The sequence below is a fragment of the Sus scrofa genome, chromosome 2 (genome assembly GCF_054392235.1).
Source record: "Sus scrofa isolate SSC_HxYL_T2T_F1_AM1 chromosome 2, Sscrofa_HxYL_maternal_Yorkshire_Landrace_v2.0, whole genome shotgun sequence".
Lineage (NCBI taxonomy): Eukaryota > Metazoa > Chordata > Mammalia > Artiodactyla > Suidae > Sus > Sus scrofa.
In genome coordinates this window covers 28,510,047-28,528,510 of record NC_139384.1, presented here as the reverse complement: position 1 = coordinate 28,528,510, position 18,464 = coordinate 28,510,047, and the positions used below count along the sequence as shown (strand labels likewise).

Sequence of the window (18,464 nt, the reverse complement as noted above, 5' to 3'; positions counted from 1 at the left end):
GGGATTTTTCAAACCTTGACCCAAAGCCGTATTCTTCAAAAGAGGATTTGAGTTTGCTTCTGCTGAAACCTAAGAGTACAATTTGTTTAGAACTCCCTTAAACTAAATTAATTGAGACTCCTTGGACCAAATTATCAGGAGGTGGCTTCCCAAGTTTACAGCCTAAGGGATTTTTCTTTCTTCCCCCTCTTCACCCACCCCTTTACCCCTTTTGTTATGTTGCAAGGCACCGCCACCGCTCCTCACAGCCCTCTTTGGAGGGTGAATTAGTGGCAGGTTTACTTTAGTTTGTTTTTACTCTAGAATTTTCCTCTTTGGCAGTGGTAGGAGGGTCCCAAGTCTGTATGGAAAGGATCTCCTTTAAATTTCCCACCTAGAGCATCAGATTCACATCTGATGCTCAGTAAATTTACTTGTGATCAGTAAATTTACTCAAATCAAGGGCTGCTTCCTGCACTATCTTATGTTGGCACTTGGAACAGTTACTAAACTACGAACCTTATTAGGATTTCACCAGTTTTTCCTCTAATAACTTCTGTACCATGGTCCTCTAGCCATATACATTTTCTTGATTTTGGTGATTGTGATAGTTTTGAAGAATGCTCATCAGTATTTTGCAGACTGTCTTTCAGTTTAGGTTTGTCTGATGTTCTCCTTGTGGTTCAACTGGAATTGTGGGCTTGGGAGTGATATAGCTTCTCTTTTATGTTTTGCTTTTCTGACTTAGCAATATGTCTTGGAAATCACTCTATAGATCTGCCTATTTATTTACTATTTATTTATTATAGCTGCATATACTCCAGTGAGTGTCATTTATTAAGTTCTTAAGTTATGATTTTGTGTTTTTCAACCCTAGAATGCCTATTTTTTAAAAGATCCACTTCACTTCATCTCTGGAGATCTGATTCTTGATCATATGGCACATTTAATGGTTCTCATCTCATGCACTTTTTTTTTTTATTCAATACTAGATATTGTGTTTAAAAAATTTGAACTTGGTCAGAGCTTGGTTGTAGCTTTAATTAGTTTCAGTTCAGCTCTAGTTTCATATATTTTGAGGGCAATGTACATTTGCTTACTGACAGGAGAGTAGGTCTCTTGAAATATTAAAAATGGCTCGGCATGGTGATGAAAGAAGACGGTCTTTGTAATATTGCATTCATTCATTCAGCAAATATTTATTGAGTATTGGCCAAGGGCAGATGGCTTCTAAGCATTGGGAATATAGCTGTGAACAAAACAGAAAAAGCCTGCTGGAGAGTACTACTACTGGAGTGTACATCGTATTGGAAGGAAGTAGAGAAGAACAGATAAGCAAATAAACATGTAAGAAGTGTTACAAGGAAAAAATAAAACACAGAGTGGGATTAGAGAGGAGGGACAGTAAGTATCTTAGTTTTGCACTTGCTTTTTGACCTTGTTAGGTAACAGTTTGGCCTTGTTTGTTTGTTTAAAAAATGGGTATAAAGAAATAGTGTTTTGTGAGAATAAAACAACTTAGTTGGTGGTAACACACTTTAACCATGCTTATGCATTTTAAGTGATCTTTAAATGTTGGCTATTGTTTTTTATTATTAATAGGAGTCTAGTTAAACATACAAGTTTAGAGTTGAGAGGAATTTGAACAATGTATGTTTTGATTTTGATGCCAGAGTGAGCTGTGAGTGAATGATATTGGTGGTAGAAAGCCAAAGTGTCACCAAGGGCTGCTGATACTTAGAATTAAGCAAACTTTAGGCCAGAATGGGCAGAAAACCATGGTGACTGAAGGGATCAGGGCAAGAAGGGATCAGGGCAGAGGCAACCTGAAAGCTATTCCAGAAGGACTAAGGTGAACACCTTGAAGGGTTAAGTTTAACCTTCAGCCACTGAAGCGACTTTTAAAGTCCTGCCTTTCTTCCTGTGCTGGTTTCAGAGGGCTTGGTCACCAAAGGATTCTGTGGGTCCAGATTTGAATTGAACCTGTATTCCAACTTTATCATAGAAATGTAGCGTCATAGCCTATATTACGACCACTTATCTAAGATATGCCACTTTATCTTACAGTGACCATGATTTCTGGTTCTGAAAATGGATCATTGGGTCTGACAAAGAGGTTTGATCTGACTCATGGATATTTTCATATGAAAATTCTTATGTTGTCAAGGGAATTTGCATTCATAGTTACATTTAATGAATCATTTTTGTTGAACAATATAAGTACAATTAGATATATTTAGAACTCTAGACCAGTAGTTTAAAAAATTATTTGGGGAGTTCCCGTCGTGGCGCAGTGGTTAACGAATCCGACTAGGAACCATGAGGTTGTGGGTTCGGTCCCTGCCCTTGCTCAGTGGGTTAACGATCCGGCGTTGCCGTGAGCTGTGGTGTAGGTTGCAGACGCGGCTCGGATCTCGCGTTGCTGTGGCTCTGGCGTAGGCTGGTGGCTACAGCTCCGATTTGACCCCTAGCCTGGGAACCTCCATATGTCATGGGAAGCGGCTCAAGAAATGGCAAAAAGACAAAAAAAAAAAATTATTTGGGGAGTTCCTGTTGTGGCTCAGAGGGTTAAGAACCCAACTAGTATCCACGAGGATGCGAGTTTGATCCCTGGTCACACTCATTGGGCTTAGAATCCGGCATTGCCACAAGCTGCGGCTTACGTCATAGATGCAGCTTGGATCCCACCATGCTGTGACATAGACCAGCAGCTGCAGCTCCGATTTGACCCCTAGCCTGGAAACTTCCTTATGCCTCAGGAGTGGCCCTAAAAAGAAAAAAAAAATATTTTGAACGTAACCTACAGTAGGGGAAATATAGTTTACATTGTGGTTTGTTTCTCTCTCTCACACACACATACAGAGAGCTATACCTTTAACTAACTCAAATGGAACACTGTTTAGCTTACTGCATATGATGTGTTCTGTTTTTATTCTCTTTTGCTCAGAAAAATTTCTGGATTCTCCCAATAAATTGATTTCATTGCACTCTCATGTGTCATGTCCTGTGGTTTGAAAAGCACTTGTCTTGTTCACTCCAAGACCACCTGAAGCAGAGGTGGAGTCTCATAAAATGGCAAAGGGAGATGTGGTTGGCAGAGTTTAGCACATATTTATAAGCATCTATGGAGCTCTTAACATAGCTTTGTTATGGGCAGATCCAAAGCTTTTGAAGCTATACCCTTTTCCCTAGAGTTTGCCTTTAAGATGGGTATTTGGAGAGAAGAATGTTTGGTTAAATAACAGTGGGAACAGGTGTAGAGGGGAGCCAGTGAGGAGGCACTAGTAGCAGGGTGGCTGGAAGCACATAGGCATGTGCTCAGAACAGCTGCGACTCTAGAGGGGGTGGAGGTGGAGGTATGCAACTGCTGTGTCTCATAATGGTCAAGGGCTCTGGTTCTGTAGTCTGTTCATAAGCAGCTCTGGTAGGGTGGCAGAAGGGTGAATGTCTGCTATAATGTCACTATTTATATTTTTATTATTTGTGCCGAAATGATTTGGGGTACCTTCTAATGAAACCATGAAGTACTGGCTACACAATGGTTCCGTCAGTGTTTTATGGTTTGTACAGAACAAGACAAAAGCTAAGACTAAGGTAAAGGGAATGGCTTGGTGTCAATTGAAGCTGCTTCGAATGTTTCCATGGAAAGTTAAAGTAAGGCCTGCAGTTCTGGGATTCTCCATCTCAGTCTACCCTTCAAAATATACTTTCTTAACCTATAATAAGTCTGGGAGGTATGCAGTGAAGAAGACAGAGCCCTGGAGTTCGCGTTGTGGCGCAGTGGTTAATGAACCCGACTAGGAACCATAAGGTTGCAGTTTTGATCCCTGGCATTGCTCAGTGGGTTAAGGATCTGGTGTTGCTGTGAGCTGTGGTGTAGGTCGCAGACACGGCTCAGATCCTGTGTTGCTGTGGCTCTGGTGTAGGCCAGCGGCTCTCTAGCCTGGGAACCTCCATATGCCTTGGGTGCGGCCCTAGAAAAGACAAAAAAAAAAAAAAAAAAAAAAAAAAAAGAAGACGACAGAGCTCTGTCTTCCATGGAGTTTACCCTTTAGCTGAGGAGAGAGATAAGGAAGAGTAATTTCGGATGGTAGTGTATACTGTGAAAACAATAAGTCACGGTAATGGAAGAGTGAGTAGTGTGGCAGGAGGGAGTTACTTTTTGATCAGGTGGTCAAGGAAGGTGTCTTTGAGGATATGACATTATTGCAGAGACCCGAATTATGAGATAGTGTAAAGATTTGGGAAACCCCCCCTACTGTGTTTCCATTCAGTGCTTTTTGTGCAATGTCCAGTGATTCATAGCAGAGATGATTAGTTTAGTTCATACATCTCTTTGTAAAGGCATTAGATGGCTCTTGAATTGAAAGTAGCAGTGTAGGGAGTTCCCGTCGTGGCGCAGTGGTTAACGAATCCGACTAGAAACCATGAGGTTGCAGGTTCGATCCCTGGCCTTGCTCAGTGGGTTAAGGATCCGGCACTGCCGTGAGCTGTGGTGTAGGTTGCAGACGTGGCTCGGATCCTGCATTGCTGTGGCTCTGGCGTAGGCCGGTGGCTACAGCTCCAATTAGATCCCTAGCCTGGGAACCTCCATATGTCATGGGAAGCGGCTCAAGAAACGGCAAAAAGACAAAAAAAAAACCCAAAAAACAAACAAACAAACAAAAATGAAAGTAGCAGTGTGGTTCTTACAGGTGAAAATACTACTCTATCTAGGAAGTATGAACTTATGGGGACTCTGTTTTATAGTAGCTCAGTTTTTCAGAGGATTCAATGTTCATGGTGGTGAAATGTCGTTAAAGAGAGCCTAGGGGGCTTCTACAGGGTTAAGTGGAGGGGAAAGCCATCCAGTTCTCTTAAGAGCATGGACTCTCCTCACAATCTTAATTATTGAAATTACACTTTACAATCCAAGAATCAAGAAAAAGTCTGGGAGAAGAATGGTTCAGGCAGAAAGAATGGTGACTACAAAGACTCTAAGGTAGAGGTGAACTTAGGGTGTTGTAGGGACAGCAGAAAGGTCATTATGGAGTTTAGTGGAGTGAGAGAGAGGTAGGAAATAGTTTAACAAAGTAAACCATGTGTCTCTCACCTTGTTGCCACATTTTAGACTCACCTGTTGGGGGGGGGTCTAGAAAATCCTGTGATTGGCCTCACCCCAGCCTTAAATCAAAACCTTTAGGGATGGTCAGGTATTTTGTAGAATGTCTTCCTATTGTGATTTGTCTTATGTTCATCTCATGATTAGATTGGAGTTACTGGTTTTTAGGAGGAAGACCATAGAATTCAGAGTACATACTATCAAGACAACTTATTACTGTTGATGTCTGGGAGACAGGGATCTGAGAGAGGGAACAGAGAGTCCTCTGGCATGTTCTCTCTCTGATTCTTTTTCATATGGTGCCTCATGAGCAAGAGTCATGTAATGTCTCAAGCACTAGCTTAGAAAATGTCTCCTTGCTCCTCCTTTACTCACTGGTCAACTTTTGAGTGCAGCCCAATTCTTGAGAAATAATTACAGTTGACTTTAGAATAACTCCGGGATTAGGAGCACTGACCTTCTCGCAGTTGAAAATCCAAGTATGATTTTTAGTGAGACCCTCTGTAGCCACAGTTCCTCTGCGTCTGTGGATTCAGCCAACCCTGAATTACACAGTACTATAGTATTTACCATTGAAAAAAATCCACCTGTAAGTGGATCTGCCCAGTTCAAACCTGTCTAAGGGTCAACTAAAAATAATAACCAGCATTTATCTGATTCTATGTGCCAGGCATTGTTGTAAGCACTGCATATGTATTAACACATTTGATCATCATAACAATCCTAGAGGTGCAGTTTATTATCTCTTTTACACAGGAAGGTAAGTGAGGCATAGAAAGATCAGATAACTTGCTGAGGGTCATGCAGTTGAAAGTGGTAGAGGAGTCTTAGTAGCTGACTCTTGAGAGAAAAGGTGCAAACTTTCTCTGCTCTCTCTCCCAAGAATCCAGTGCCCTCTTTTTCTCTTCTGTGAACTTTCAGTCAAAATAGAATGGGTTAATAGGCATATTATACTATTAGATGATTGCTTTTCAGGGTGAGGTTGCTGATTGCAGTAGGTGTAGTATTCTCAAGCCCCTCTGGGGATAAAGGACTATGTGTCTGTGGTACCACCTTTTCTCAACCACAGCCCACAACATGGAGGTTGCCCTGCCTATCCATTTCTTTTCTCTTCCCTTGTATCTGACCCAAGACTGAGAAGCCAGAGATCTATCTGTGCCACTGCTCAATGTGTCTTCTGCTTGAAGTTACAGTTCAGACCGGAATAACTAGCTGTTTCATGCTTCTGTTTCTGTTCCGTGGTTTTATATCCAGAGCCAGGGGCTAAATTTGCTGTGTGGCAGAAAGAAGCACAGATGCTCATGGACCTCTCAGAAGAGACAGAGTATAGACAAAGAAGAAGTGAAACACAAACTTTAGTCCTGATATGTGGGGTAGAGATGAGAATCCTTTGTGTGTGTGTGTGTATGTGTGGCTGTGATGGGAATCAAGCTAGCATGGCATCAGGGGATTAAAAAAATCAGTATTGATGTCATTTTCAAATGGTAAAAATGAACTAATGAAAAAAATAAAACCAACCAAAATATTCCAAATACACTAAGTATTCAATTCATAATTTATGGCAAATAACCAGTGCCTCTGACATACATTGTGATGTGCTAAATTATTCTTGTTGAACATTTAATTATATAAATTAAACTCACTTCAGATATGTGTGTGTGTGTGTGTATATATATATATAGCTAGTTTTTGGTGAGGTAGCAGAGTAATATTTTAATTTCAATAGAATATTAAAGAAAGCATTTGTTATATGTCTAAACTATACCATATAGTTAGCTTTATTGTCCAAAGCTAGTATTTTTTAAGTTGATTTCATTTATGTGAATAATTTCTGAGCACTTATGATGAGCCATGTGACAGGTATTGAGAAGAACAAAGAAAGATTCCTCACATCAAGAAGCTTATAGTCTTTTCATGTGCTTATTTATATATTAGATATGAATATCAGAAGAGAGGTACAAATAATATGTCATGGAGGCTCAGAGAAAAGGGAAGTTCATTTCAGCTGGAAGCATGGAATCAGGAAAGATTTCTTAGAGGAAGTGGTATTTGAGGTGAGCCTTCAAAAATGGATAGGATTTCACCAGGTAGTTACAACTAGGCAGCTGCCCCTTGTGTTCTCACAGCAACAGCGTATGCACATTTATTATAGCATTAAATATAGTATACTATATCAATATTATTTCTTCCCATGTATCTGTCCCTCTTGGGTTATAAACTCTTCTTCTAGGGTTAGGACTGTATGTTATTCATCTTTGTTTTCCCAGCACCTTGCACAGTGCCTGTTGGAGAGTAGATGTATGTGAAATATTTGGTAAATGTATGATATGAAGTATAATAATCTCAAATAGCTCCAGGGCATCAATGAGAACTGAAAGAGATAGTTTTGCATGGTGATTTAGTATATCAGTGTTAACGTTACATTTAACCACATCTGAAATAATGAAATAATTTGGAAATATCCAAAATAACAGCAGCTCAAACAAGATGGGTGTTTTATTATTATTCTCTTATATAGAAGAAGTCTGGATGTGGTCATTCTAAAACTGGTATGGAGGAACCATAAAGTTATTAGGAATCTAGGCTCTTTCTACCTCTGTTCTGCCATCGTTAGGGTATAGTTTTTGTCATGGAACAAGATGAGTGTTAGAGGTCCATCCAGTATATTTGAATTCCAGGATAGCAGACATATGAAAGTGAAGAATATAGTGCCCGTCTATCTTAAGATACTGTCTAGAAGTTGGACACATTGCTGCTTATGTTTCATTGGTCGGAGTTCAGTCCCATGACCTTATCTAGTTCTTTGGGCCATGATGTGTCCAGCTAAACGCTGGAGTGTGTTATTAGGGAAAAATGAGAGAATGAATATGGAGGACCAAATGGTCTTGCCTTAATTGGCTTTGCAGTCTGTGAGTTTGAGTCCTGACTCTGCTACTTATTAGCTGTGTCATGTTGGATAGTTCACTTGGTCTCTCTTGAGTCTTCGTTTCCTAGTCTGTAAAATGGGCATAATAATTATTTCTCCTTTTTGGGTTGTAGTGAGGAACAGACAAGATGATACATGTAAAGAGCTTAGCACAGAGCCTGGAATATAATAATCCTTCAGCAATTAGTGACTCTTACTGTTATATTACCATTATAGAGCCATATAAGTTTCTCTTCTGAGTTCAATTCTAGACCAGTCTGGCAGAAGTAGAAGTTCGGACACCAAGTTTCTTTGGGTGAAAACTGTTCAGCCCCCTCTCCTTCTGCTCCTTCTGCATGCTCTATTCTGGTGGGTAGATAGGCTGGTGAAAAACCTTTCTTCAGAGAAGAGGCGCCTGTATATTTCAGTGTCCTGCTGGTGCCTTATGCACTAGCTAACCAAAACACAGCTGGTGTGTCTAATTTTAGATTCACAAGTCTTGCTGGTTGTCCTCTTTAAATTCTGTTTTACATTCTGAACTGTGGGAAATTTTTATAGACACTGAGGGAAGGTAGGGGCAATACACCCTTTACTTTCTGCTTAGAAAATAGCCTCCATTTTCTTTCTAGTAGGTGATGGGGGAAAGAGGTTATCCCTGCTCTTCTCGTCTCTGTAATTTGTGTGTTTGTGGACCCTGACCAAGTATAACCTGTGTTGCGTGGTAGACTCTCACTTCATATGAGTGAAGAATGGAAATGCTAGCCTTTGGCTGAGGTCATAAAACTAAGGGAGTCTAGAAACTCTTGTCTGCTGTTGAATTTTGAGGCTCTTTCCAGAGATCAGATAGTAATAATAATAATAGTTATTAAGTGGCTTTAGGTCAGGTGTTTTTCACTCATTATTTCAGTTGATTTCAGTATAACTTCTACAATAAGCCATGTTATTCTGATTCTCATTTTATAGATGAGGAAACTTATATTCAAAGAGGTTGAGCTTTGCTGAAGGTCACCTAGTTAATAAGTAGAAGGACTAGGATTTGAATTGAGGTCTAACCCTTAAGTATATTTTCATTCTGCCATCCCATTCAGGCTCTACTCTCAATTATCCCCACTTACATTTAATCTTTCTAAATTGTACTGACATGTTCTCCTGATGTTTAGTATCTCTGTGAAGGTATTTCGTAGCTAAATATTTTCTGAATATTCTGATCAGACTATTAAAACTGTTCTATCCCTATCTGGATTTTTTTCCTTCCTAGATATTTTACAGAGTATTTCAATTAGTAACAGGTTGTTTTGTTCATTTTTTTCCATTCGGCACTTCTCTAGCTCAGTACTTGATACTTAGTAGTCAGTCACTTAATATATTGTTTATCACTTAATAGTAACGATAAGAATAATGATGACTAAAATTTATTGAGAACTTAGTATGCACCAGGCCCTATAGTATAAACTTCCTACGTATTATCTCGGTTAATTTTTACCACAGTTCTTTGAGATAGAATATTTAAGATATGTAGATGGATCTCTCTCTCTCTCTCTCTCTCTCTCTCTCTCTCTCTATATATATATATATATATATATATATATATATATAGCTTTTTTATAGCCGCACTTGCGGCATATGAATGTTAAGATATTTTTTATATATTGTTTGAAGTTAATGGCATGGTGTTTTTTTCCTTTGATTTGTTCATTCAATCAGGTGGCCTACTTAGGGCTATAGGGAATTTAACAATGAACAGTTCAAAGTCCCTGGTCTCATGGAGCTTTTTTTTCTTTCCTTTTTTTTTTGGCTGCACCCACAGCATATGAAAGCTTCTGGACCAGGGGTTGAAACTGCACCACAGCAATGACCCACACCACATTGCAGCACCAGATCCTTAACCTGCTGTGCCACAGAAGAACTCCTCATGGAGTTTTTATTGTATAAGCAAAACAGACAAAAGCAAGTTAAACAGTAAATGACACTTCAAATAATGATAAATGCTGTGAACAAACATGGGGAAGGAGAAGGAGGGTGACTGGGATGGGGGAATGAGAGGGAGACTCTTTAAGGGTCTGAGAAGGATTTTTCTTAAGATAGTTTCCTTGGAATAGTTAGAGCCAGTGGTGGGCGGATTTGGGGGCATCCAGTTGGAGGAAGTAGCGAGTGTAGAGACTCAGAGAGGACAAGCTTACTGGGAGATAAAAGATGGCTAGAGTATAATGAGTAAGGGTGCTGGGTGGGGAGTAGTAGATGAGGTCACGTTCCCAAGTAGGCTGTGATGAAGATTTTGGATTTCACCCTGAGTAGCCGTAGACTATTTAAGCAGGAGAATGAGTGATATGATTCATGTTCTTAAAATTTCATTCTGGCTCCTGTGTGGAGAATAGACCATAAGGTTGGTGAGTAGGAGCAGTGTCACTATGTGGCGGTGGTGAAGAGTACTGGAACTTGGCCTGTGTATTGGAGTTAGGTCTGAAATGACATGGTGATAGTTTTTCTTCCACACAAAAATGATTTTGGATCTAAGCAACTGTACAAAGGTGATTGCCTAATGGAAAATGGATTTGGAGTTGGTAAATCATGTCATATGAAGAAGATGGTAATGAATTTGTGGACGTGGTGTGGTGGTACCAACACAAGGCCACTGGGACTAAAAAAAAAAAAGATAGGCAGTCAGTATTCTTTCTGAACTCAGCTTCTTCTCATTCTTTGTCATATAGAATTCAACATTCAGGAGCCGTTTAGGATATTTAGGTGGTTCACACTTAGATTTCTACTGACACATGACCTTTCCTTTGATGCCCAGATGGTTATTGGCATTAAACTAGACTGACTCCTATGAAGGTGTAGAGGCCAGTTGTCAAGAAATACTTCCTATTCTGATGCCGCTTTTACCTACCATATTCCACCTTTGTTTCTGCCCCATTGCCCATTCAAAGGACGTTCCCTTTACAATGAACTGTATTATTTCTGTATTTTGGAGTGAATGGATGAACATATGTTAATGAGGTATTCTGAACCCCTTTTAAGAAGACATTTCAACTTTCTTGGTGTTCAAATGCAAGAACCCTTAGAGGTAGACAACTGTTAGAGAATTGCTTTCAGAGATAGCAACTTCCAATGTCTGCAGGGACCCAAAAGTTAATGTAAATGAGAGACGCTGGCCAGGCTAACTGGAACACTGCAGAGAGCTTGCCTTGCTTAAAGCTGCTGCTCACCTTCAGCCAGTTGCTGCTAAATGGGAAAGGGAGCTCAGTGCAGTCATACCTTTCAGATTTTAAGAAGAAGCTAGAAATCTTTATTATGTCTTATTTCCTGATTTTTAAATGTTGGCAATAATTAAAAATTCCTAGTATGTTGTGTAGGACAACATGCTAAAAACTAAAAAAAAAAAAAAAAAAGTTATATAGGCTGCAGGCTGTGAATTTGTACATTCTGATTTGACCCATTTTCCTCACTTAGAAATTGAGAAACAGAAACTCAGAGATGTAAAGTGACTTTCCCAAGCTCATACAGCAATTTGAAGGACAGTAACTAGGAATGGAGCTTAGGTCTCTTTTCTCTTTATGCAATGTTCTTTACACTAGGAAAGTTAAATTTTTTTTTTTTTTGTCTTTTTGCTATTTCTTTGGGCCGCTCCTGCGGCATATGGAGGTTCCCAGGCTAGGGGTCGAATTGGAGCTGTAGCCACTGGCCTACGCCAGAGCCACAGCAACTCCGGATCCGAGCCGCGTCTGCAGCCTACACCACAGCTCACGGCAACACTGGATCCTTAACCCACTGAGCAAGGCCAGGGACCGAACCCGCAACCTCATGGTTCCTGGTGGGATTCGTTAACCACTGTGCCACGACGGGAACTCCCCAGGAAAGTTAAACTTTTGAGGGATTCTGAGGAACACTCAAGCCCCTTTTCATAGAAAAGTACATGTTCATTCTAAATTTTGCATACAATTTGAGGGGTTTCAGACTCCCTCCCTGAAATCAGTATGTGAACATTAGATTAAAAAACCCCTCTCTTATACCTGTTGACTTATATGTTTGAATGCGAAGGAATCAGTGCCCCAATATTTATACTTAAACTCTTGGAGAGAGGTACTTGAAGCAGAAGCCACACGGCGGTCCTCCCTTTTCCCCTCCCTCCCTTTCTGTGTATTAAAACTTAATTAGACAATAGGAGTAAATTTAAATAAGTCTAAGACTCTTCCTATTACTGTCTTCACTGCTAGTCTCTCTAGTCATTGATTTATCTTGTCTTTTACATACATATGTATCACTCAGAAAAGAATAGCTTTTTCTATAAATGATATTTATAGTATGTGTTGTTTTGCAAGTTTTAAAGAAAATTAACATTGGATGTTGCCTTGTACCCAGCTACACACCTAGAAGATAGGTCTACTTCATTTTTAAATATTTCTATGTCATATCCCATTTGTTATTTCCATAGTTTATTTAGCCACCCATTATTGATGGATGCTTGGGATGTTTCCAGTTTCCAGTATTACAACAGTACTGCAATAACTATTTTTGTGCATGCCTCCTTTACACATGTTAGTATTTCAAAGGCGAGAAAACAGACCAAAAAAATGGACGTGCTAGCATGTGATTTCAAAGTAGCTTTATCATATTATATCAGCAACTTATGAAAATCCCCAATTTTCCCCAAATCTCTCATCAATTGGTATTCTCAAATCAAAACTTTTTTAATATGATAGGTAAGAAATTATATCATAATTGTAAGTTTGAGTATCTTTTTTATCTTTTCATAGGTTTATTAGCCATTTCACACTTCTATTATGTTCATATCCTTTGTTGGGATTTCTTTCGTGCTTCTTTGGCCTTTTCTTATTTATAGGGATCCCTTATGTATTTTCTTGTATATTATTGATACCAGCCTTTTCTCTTGTATATGTTATAAATCTTTTCATTTCAATCATTTTGATCTTGGTTTTGCCACGTACTAGCTCTGTGATTTGGGGGAGATCATTTGACTTCAACAGAACCATTTTTCTCCACTGTACAGTGAGAATACACTACCGTTTAGTTACTGTGTTACTGTGTCATGCTAGTGGAAGAGTATATGAGTACTGTGATTTCTCATTTGATTTCCACCGGCCATTTTCTCAGCTGTGAAGTGAGAATATCCTACTTTTTGGGGGTTTTTTTGGTGAAATGCCGATGAAAGTGCTTTGGAGAGTTAAGACTACCTTGAAATGTAGGCGTTGTGTCCTTTCTTTGGCTTTATTATGATTCGTCCTTAGGTGCTGGCTTTTATGAAGCATCACACATCTCTACAGAGTGATCAGATTTTGAGGGGTGGATGTCACAACATAGCACTTGTCTTGTTTTAATCTGCATTTCCTGGGGGGGGAGGAAAGAGGTACATAAACAAGATATGCTCACATTGAACTCCTGTGTTCTTGGAAAACACTGTGTGGGATGGGGTAAGGAAGAGCAGTATCAGGAGAATCTCACTTCTTCTCCACGCACAGTGCCTGCCTGCCCCAAGGACTGACAGAATAGAATCGTCATTTATGGAACCAAATGTCTGCAAGGTTAGAATTCTTCTAACTTCTCAATTAGAACATAGGTTTCGGAGGCACCGTTCTGTTCCACCACAGTAGGGATGTGTGAGAGCGCAATCCCCTATTCTGGCTACTGCCCTCTGCAAGCAAATAATTAACTAAAATGTGATACTACCCTATGGTTTGGGGACATTCATACTCAAATATCACTGTAGACCTGGACAGCTCTGTGCCCCTGCCCTGTGCACTTCCTTTAGACATACCTGCCTCCTTCTAGACCACTCTTCAAGTACCCAGGGCCCAAGAATTGCCTGATGAATTGTCCTGACCCTCCTTCCAGGGTCTGCAAAGGCTCTTTTTGAGTCCATCCTCCCAAAGATGGATCAAACCATTAGATCCCATCTCTGCTGTGTGCATCTCTAGGTCCCAGGTGTGGTCAAGGGCAACTGAGAGGGATGTCTGAAAGCTTGGGTTTACTAGTGTGAACTTTGGTGTGCAAGGCCCTCGAGGTGCAGGAAGGGGCTGGGTATGAGAAAAGAAAGGAAGTGGATTTGAACCAGTCCTGCAGCTGTCAGAGGCGGGTCTACCCAGAGGAGCCTCTCCCTTCTGACCAACTGCTTATTATTGGTGGGGGTGGGAAAGGTTTTCTTCCCACCTGTTTAAAGGCTGGCTCAATATAGACCCCGATTGATCTTTGAGAATAATCCTCATGGAGAGTGGGGTGGGAGGTAGTATGGGTGAACTTCCCTGAAGGGAGAGTCTGTGCCTCTCCTCTGTCACAGGGCTGGGTAGGCAGGGCTGGGTAGGCAGGGCTGCTGAGGCTTTGTGAAAAGGAGGAAGGATTCTGCTGACACGTTGTATTTTTATGAAAGAAGGCTGAGGGTTCCCTTATCTCTCCACACAAGACACATCTGCCTGCAAGCAGGCTGTTTGCTTCTTAGGTATCCCTCCATCGTCCTGTTTTTCTTCTGAATGTTTTAAGACACAGTTTGGTGCATTCCTTTCTGTTCTCTAGAGCCAGGGGGAAAGTCACTGTATATCAGGGCTCTTGTTGAAGAGCTTAAAATGGGCAGTGGCAGCTGGGATGTGGGGGAAGAGAGCTTTCCAGGGACAAGTGACCTGCTTGGTTCAGCCAATGAGAAGCAGGTTAGAGGAGTGATATCACCAGGCAGGCTTTATTGTCTGATCATCTCATAAAAACAGGATTGTTTCTGGCAACTTAACCCTTTTTTAGGTACTTCAGGTCTCACACACTCCCTGGTACGTGATCTCCAGATTCCTTTTCTCAAATGTCTGCTGTCAGACCAGAGGTTAAAGATTTAAGTTGGTGAAGAAATTTGGAGAGTTATAAACTATCATTTAAAAAATACAAACTATTAAAATTTAGAACCACTTAGAATGGCAGTATTAACTCAGCTGTACTTGGAGAGCACATCTAAAGCAGATTCTGGTCTTAGTCATGTTCCATCAGACTTTTACTTGATAGACTTGGGGGAGAGAGGAGGTTAGAGGGAAAAAGCGTTTAGACTTTAGTCTCTTTTAATCTGTATGACAGAGTGTTATTCAAAATATGTCCTGTCTTGGAGGAATTGGAATCTGCCAAAAATATTTGGAAAATATTACTGATTCTGAGGTCAGTTTTGAGGAACAGATATTTGTAGTGTTTGTTTATATGGTACTTTTTATTGTCATTTTGCTTCTTCCTACTTCTTTTTCCTCACTGGAAAAATAAGGTGATGATCCTATCTTACCCCCAAGGAGTTGAGATAAGAAAATAAACTAATTCATGTGATTTTAGCTTGTGCTACACCCACGTATGATGACAAGGGCATTCATATCTTCAGATTGCACCTTCATTCATCCATTTCTTCAGCACACTTTTTCACATACCTTGATGCTGGGCACAAATACAGAGAAAGAAGATGAGCTCTTACCCTTAAGGAGTTTAGAATATGGTGAGACAGGTAATAGTAATAAAAATGTCTCATATATCTATTGTCTTTACTATGTACCAGGCCCTATTCCAAATGTATATGAACTCATTTTTATCTTATTACACCCCTATGAAATAGGTACTAGTATTAGCTTCATATTGAAGATAAAGAAATCGAGGCACACAGAGGCTAAGTGACTTGCCTAAAGTCGCACAAATCTAGTGGTAGATTTGAGACTTGAATCCATGCATCGTGGCTTTTGTATATGCATTAAATCTGTGCTGACCAGTACAGTAGTCACTAACCCTAGATGGCTTTGCAGCCTTTGAAATGGGGCAAGTCCACATTGAATTGGGCTATAGTATGAAATACACAGTAGATTTCAAAGACCTAGTAGGGAAACATACATAAAATACCTCATGTTGAAATTACGTGTTGCACTTATTATATTATAGATATACTGAGTTATGTAAAATTAATTTCACTTTATTTTTGTGACAACTTGAAAACTTAAAATTATGTATGTGCCTTGCATTTGCGGCTTATATTCTATTTCTGTTGGACTGTGCTACTCTAAGCCATTCCAATGCAATCCTGACAATAATAAGTGACATTTATTGAGCACTTACTATGTGCCGTATACTGTGCTAATGCCTTTACAAATACCATTTCAATTAAGCTTAAAATAACCTTGTTTATATCCACATTTTATCAAAAAGGAGAGGTTTTGAGAAAGTCAGTAATTTTCCTGAGGTTAATCAACCAGTTAATGCAGACCCCATGTTTGAAATCTTATATGTCTGACTCAGAAACCTGTACTCAGCCAGCACACTGAAATATCATTTCCAATTAAATCTTAGGGCATTTTCTTTGTTTTTATTTTTACAAGAATATTTAAGATTGCATATTTCTGTATTTGGTATGTAGAAGTTTAAAATAAAAATCACTAGGTCATAAAATAGACATCCCAGATGGAAGGCTCTTTTGCAAAACTTCAGCCCTTAGTGAGTACTGGTGCAGTTGAGCCCTGAGATGAAGCCATGAGTCAGCCTATTCAAATTGCATTTAATTTTCATTCCAATTGTTCTCTGGGGTCACTGGGCAATTTATGTCCTGACCCTCTTTGTCCATAGAAAAGAGGATGACAGACAACACAGCTTTCCTTAGTCGTTTAGTTCTCTTGGCTGATAAGAAGAAAAAATTGCTTTCCCTTTCATTGTCCCATGAAATGCTATTTGTGTTGAGAGAGCAACAAAATGCTGTCTAATGACCCCTGCCTTTTCTTTCTTCTAGAGCAAAGACTCAGGCGGATTGAAGGCAGCCATGATAGAGTTGGTGGAAAGGTTAAAGTTCAAGAGCTCAGACCCTAAAGTAAGTATTGTTTTAGAATTAATTGGATATTGGTACCCAGTCACTTCATTCTCCTTGAGCTAAATTCAAGGGATGTTAATGACCATCTATGTGAACATTGCATCAAGATCTAATTAAGCCTGCCCATCAAAAGCAGTGTTCTAATATGCCTAGAGATAAGTCATCTATTTCCCCCTTCTGTATTTTATGACTTACAACACATAATCATTAAATGTTTTCTCTGAACTGCAGACAAGTGCATTTTTAATCTTCCTTTACCGGGCCTTTGAGACTGCTGACCTCTGTGTCCATTAAATCCAGCCAGAGGCATCAGAGATACCATCAGCTTAATGCTGAGGACTGGAACAAGCTCAGACCGATCCAGTTGGTGTTCAGTACTAGCATCTTGTCACTCCCCTACTTACGTCAGCCAGCTGCTACTGTGAATGCTTTTGTCCTCATGACCTGGAGTCTGGTCTGGGAAATGGTTTAAGCTTCCCGGTTTTCTTTGTAAGATGTTGGGGGCTGTAGGATTGTTATTCTGGGAGACATCATACCAGGGTTGGGGGTGGACTGGGAACTGAACATGCCAGAGGGATTATGACTAACACAGCCTCCCTTCTCCTCCCCAGACACTTGCTGTGGCACTACCAGGTATTGGTGCCAGCTGGCTCTGCCTGAGAGTCAAAGCTTCTATAATTAAGTACAGAAAGGAGCATGATTTTGTTTGGCTTTTTGTATTGTCTTTTTTTAATTTAAAAATTTAAAAAAATTATAAGGGCAATAAGACTAGAATTTCTTGAGCACCTAGCAAGAGCCAGGCACTGTGCTAAGAGCCTTACATACTTTTTAAAAAAATATGGTAAAATGTACATAATGAAATTTACCATTTTAAAAAACTATTTTAAGTGTATTACTCAGTGGCCATTGTTGTGGAGCATCACCACGATCCATCTCCTGAACTTTCTGTATCGTCCTAAACTGAAACTGTACCTATTAAGCACTACCACCCCCCCTTTTTTTCAGTCTTTCTGCCTTTTCTAGGGCTGCTTCCCGTGGCATATGGAGGTTCCCAGGCTAGAGGTCTAATTGGAGCTGTAGACGCTGGCCTGCACCAGAGCCACAGCAACAAGGGATCCAAGCCATGTCTGAGACATACACCACAGCTTACAGCAACGCCGGATCCTTAACCCACTGAGCAAGGCCAAAGATCTAACCCACAACCTCATGGTTCCTAGTCAGATTTGCTAACCACTGTGCCATGACGGGAACTCCATCACTTCTTTTTTTGGTGTTATTTTATTTTATTTTTTTATTAAAGTATAATTGATTTACAGGGAGTTCCCATCGTGGCTCAGTGGTTAACAAATCCGACTAGGAACCCTGAGGCCTTGCTCAGTGGGTTAAGGATCTGGCATTGCCGTGAGCTGTGGCGTAGGTCGCAGACACAGCTTGGATCCCATATTGCTGTGGCTGTGGTGTAGGCCAGTGGCTACAGCTCCGATTCAACCCCTAGCCCGGGAACCTCCATATACTGCGGGAAGTGGCCCTAGAAAAGGCAAAAAGACAAAATATATATATTTGATTTATAGTGTTTTGCCAATTTCTGCCATACAGCAAGGTGACTCAGTCATACATATATATGACATATATATATATATATTCTCTTTTTTAATATTATTTTC

The 18,464-nt window shown here is 40.1% G+C and overlaps 1 protein-coding gene across 10 annotated transcripts in view; it reads left to right on the top strand.

The window, feature by feature from the left end:
- Positions 1-18,464, top strand: part of TRIM44 (tripartite motif containing 44) — a 112,181-nt gene that overhangs the window by 6,088 nt on the left and 87,629 nt on the right. For all 10 annotated transcript variants that reach the window (XR_014837070.1, XR_014837068.1, XR_014837069.1 and 7 more), the window contains exon 2: positions 16,723-16,800. Coding sequence is in view for 3 of the 10 variants with exons in the window: in XM_085011442.1 (XP_084867568.1) it covers positions 16,723-16,800 (78 nt within the window). In the remaining 7 variants the exon portion in view is untranslated. The remainder of the gene's footprint in view (positions 1-16,722; positions 16,801-18,464) is intronic.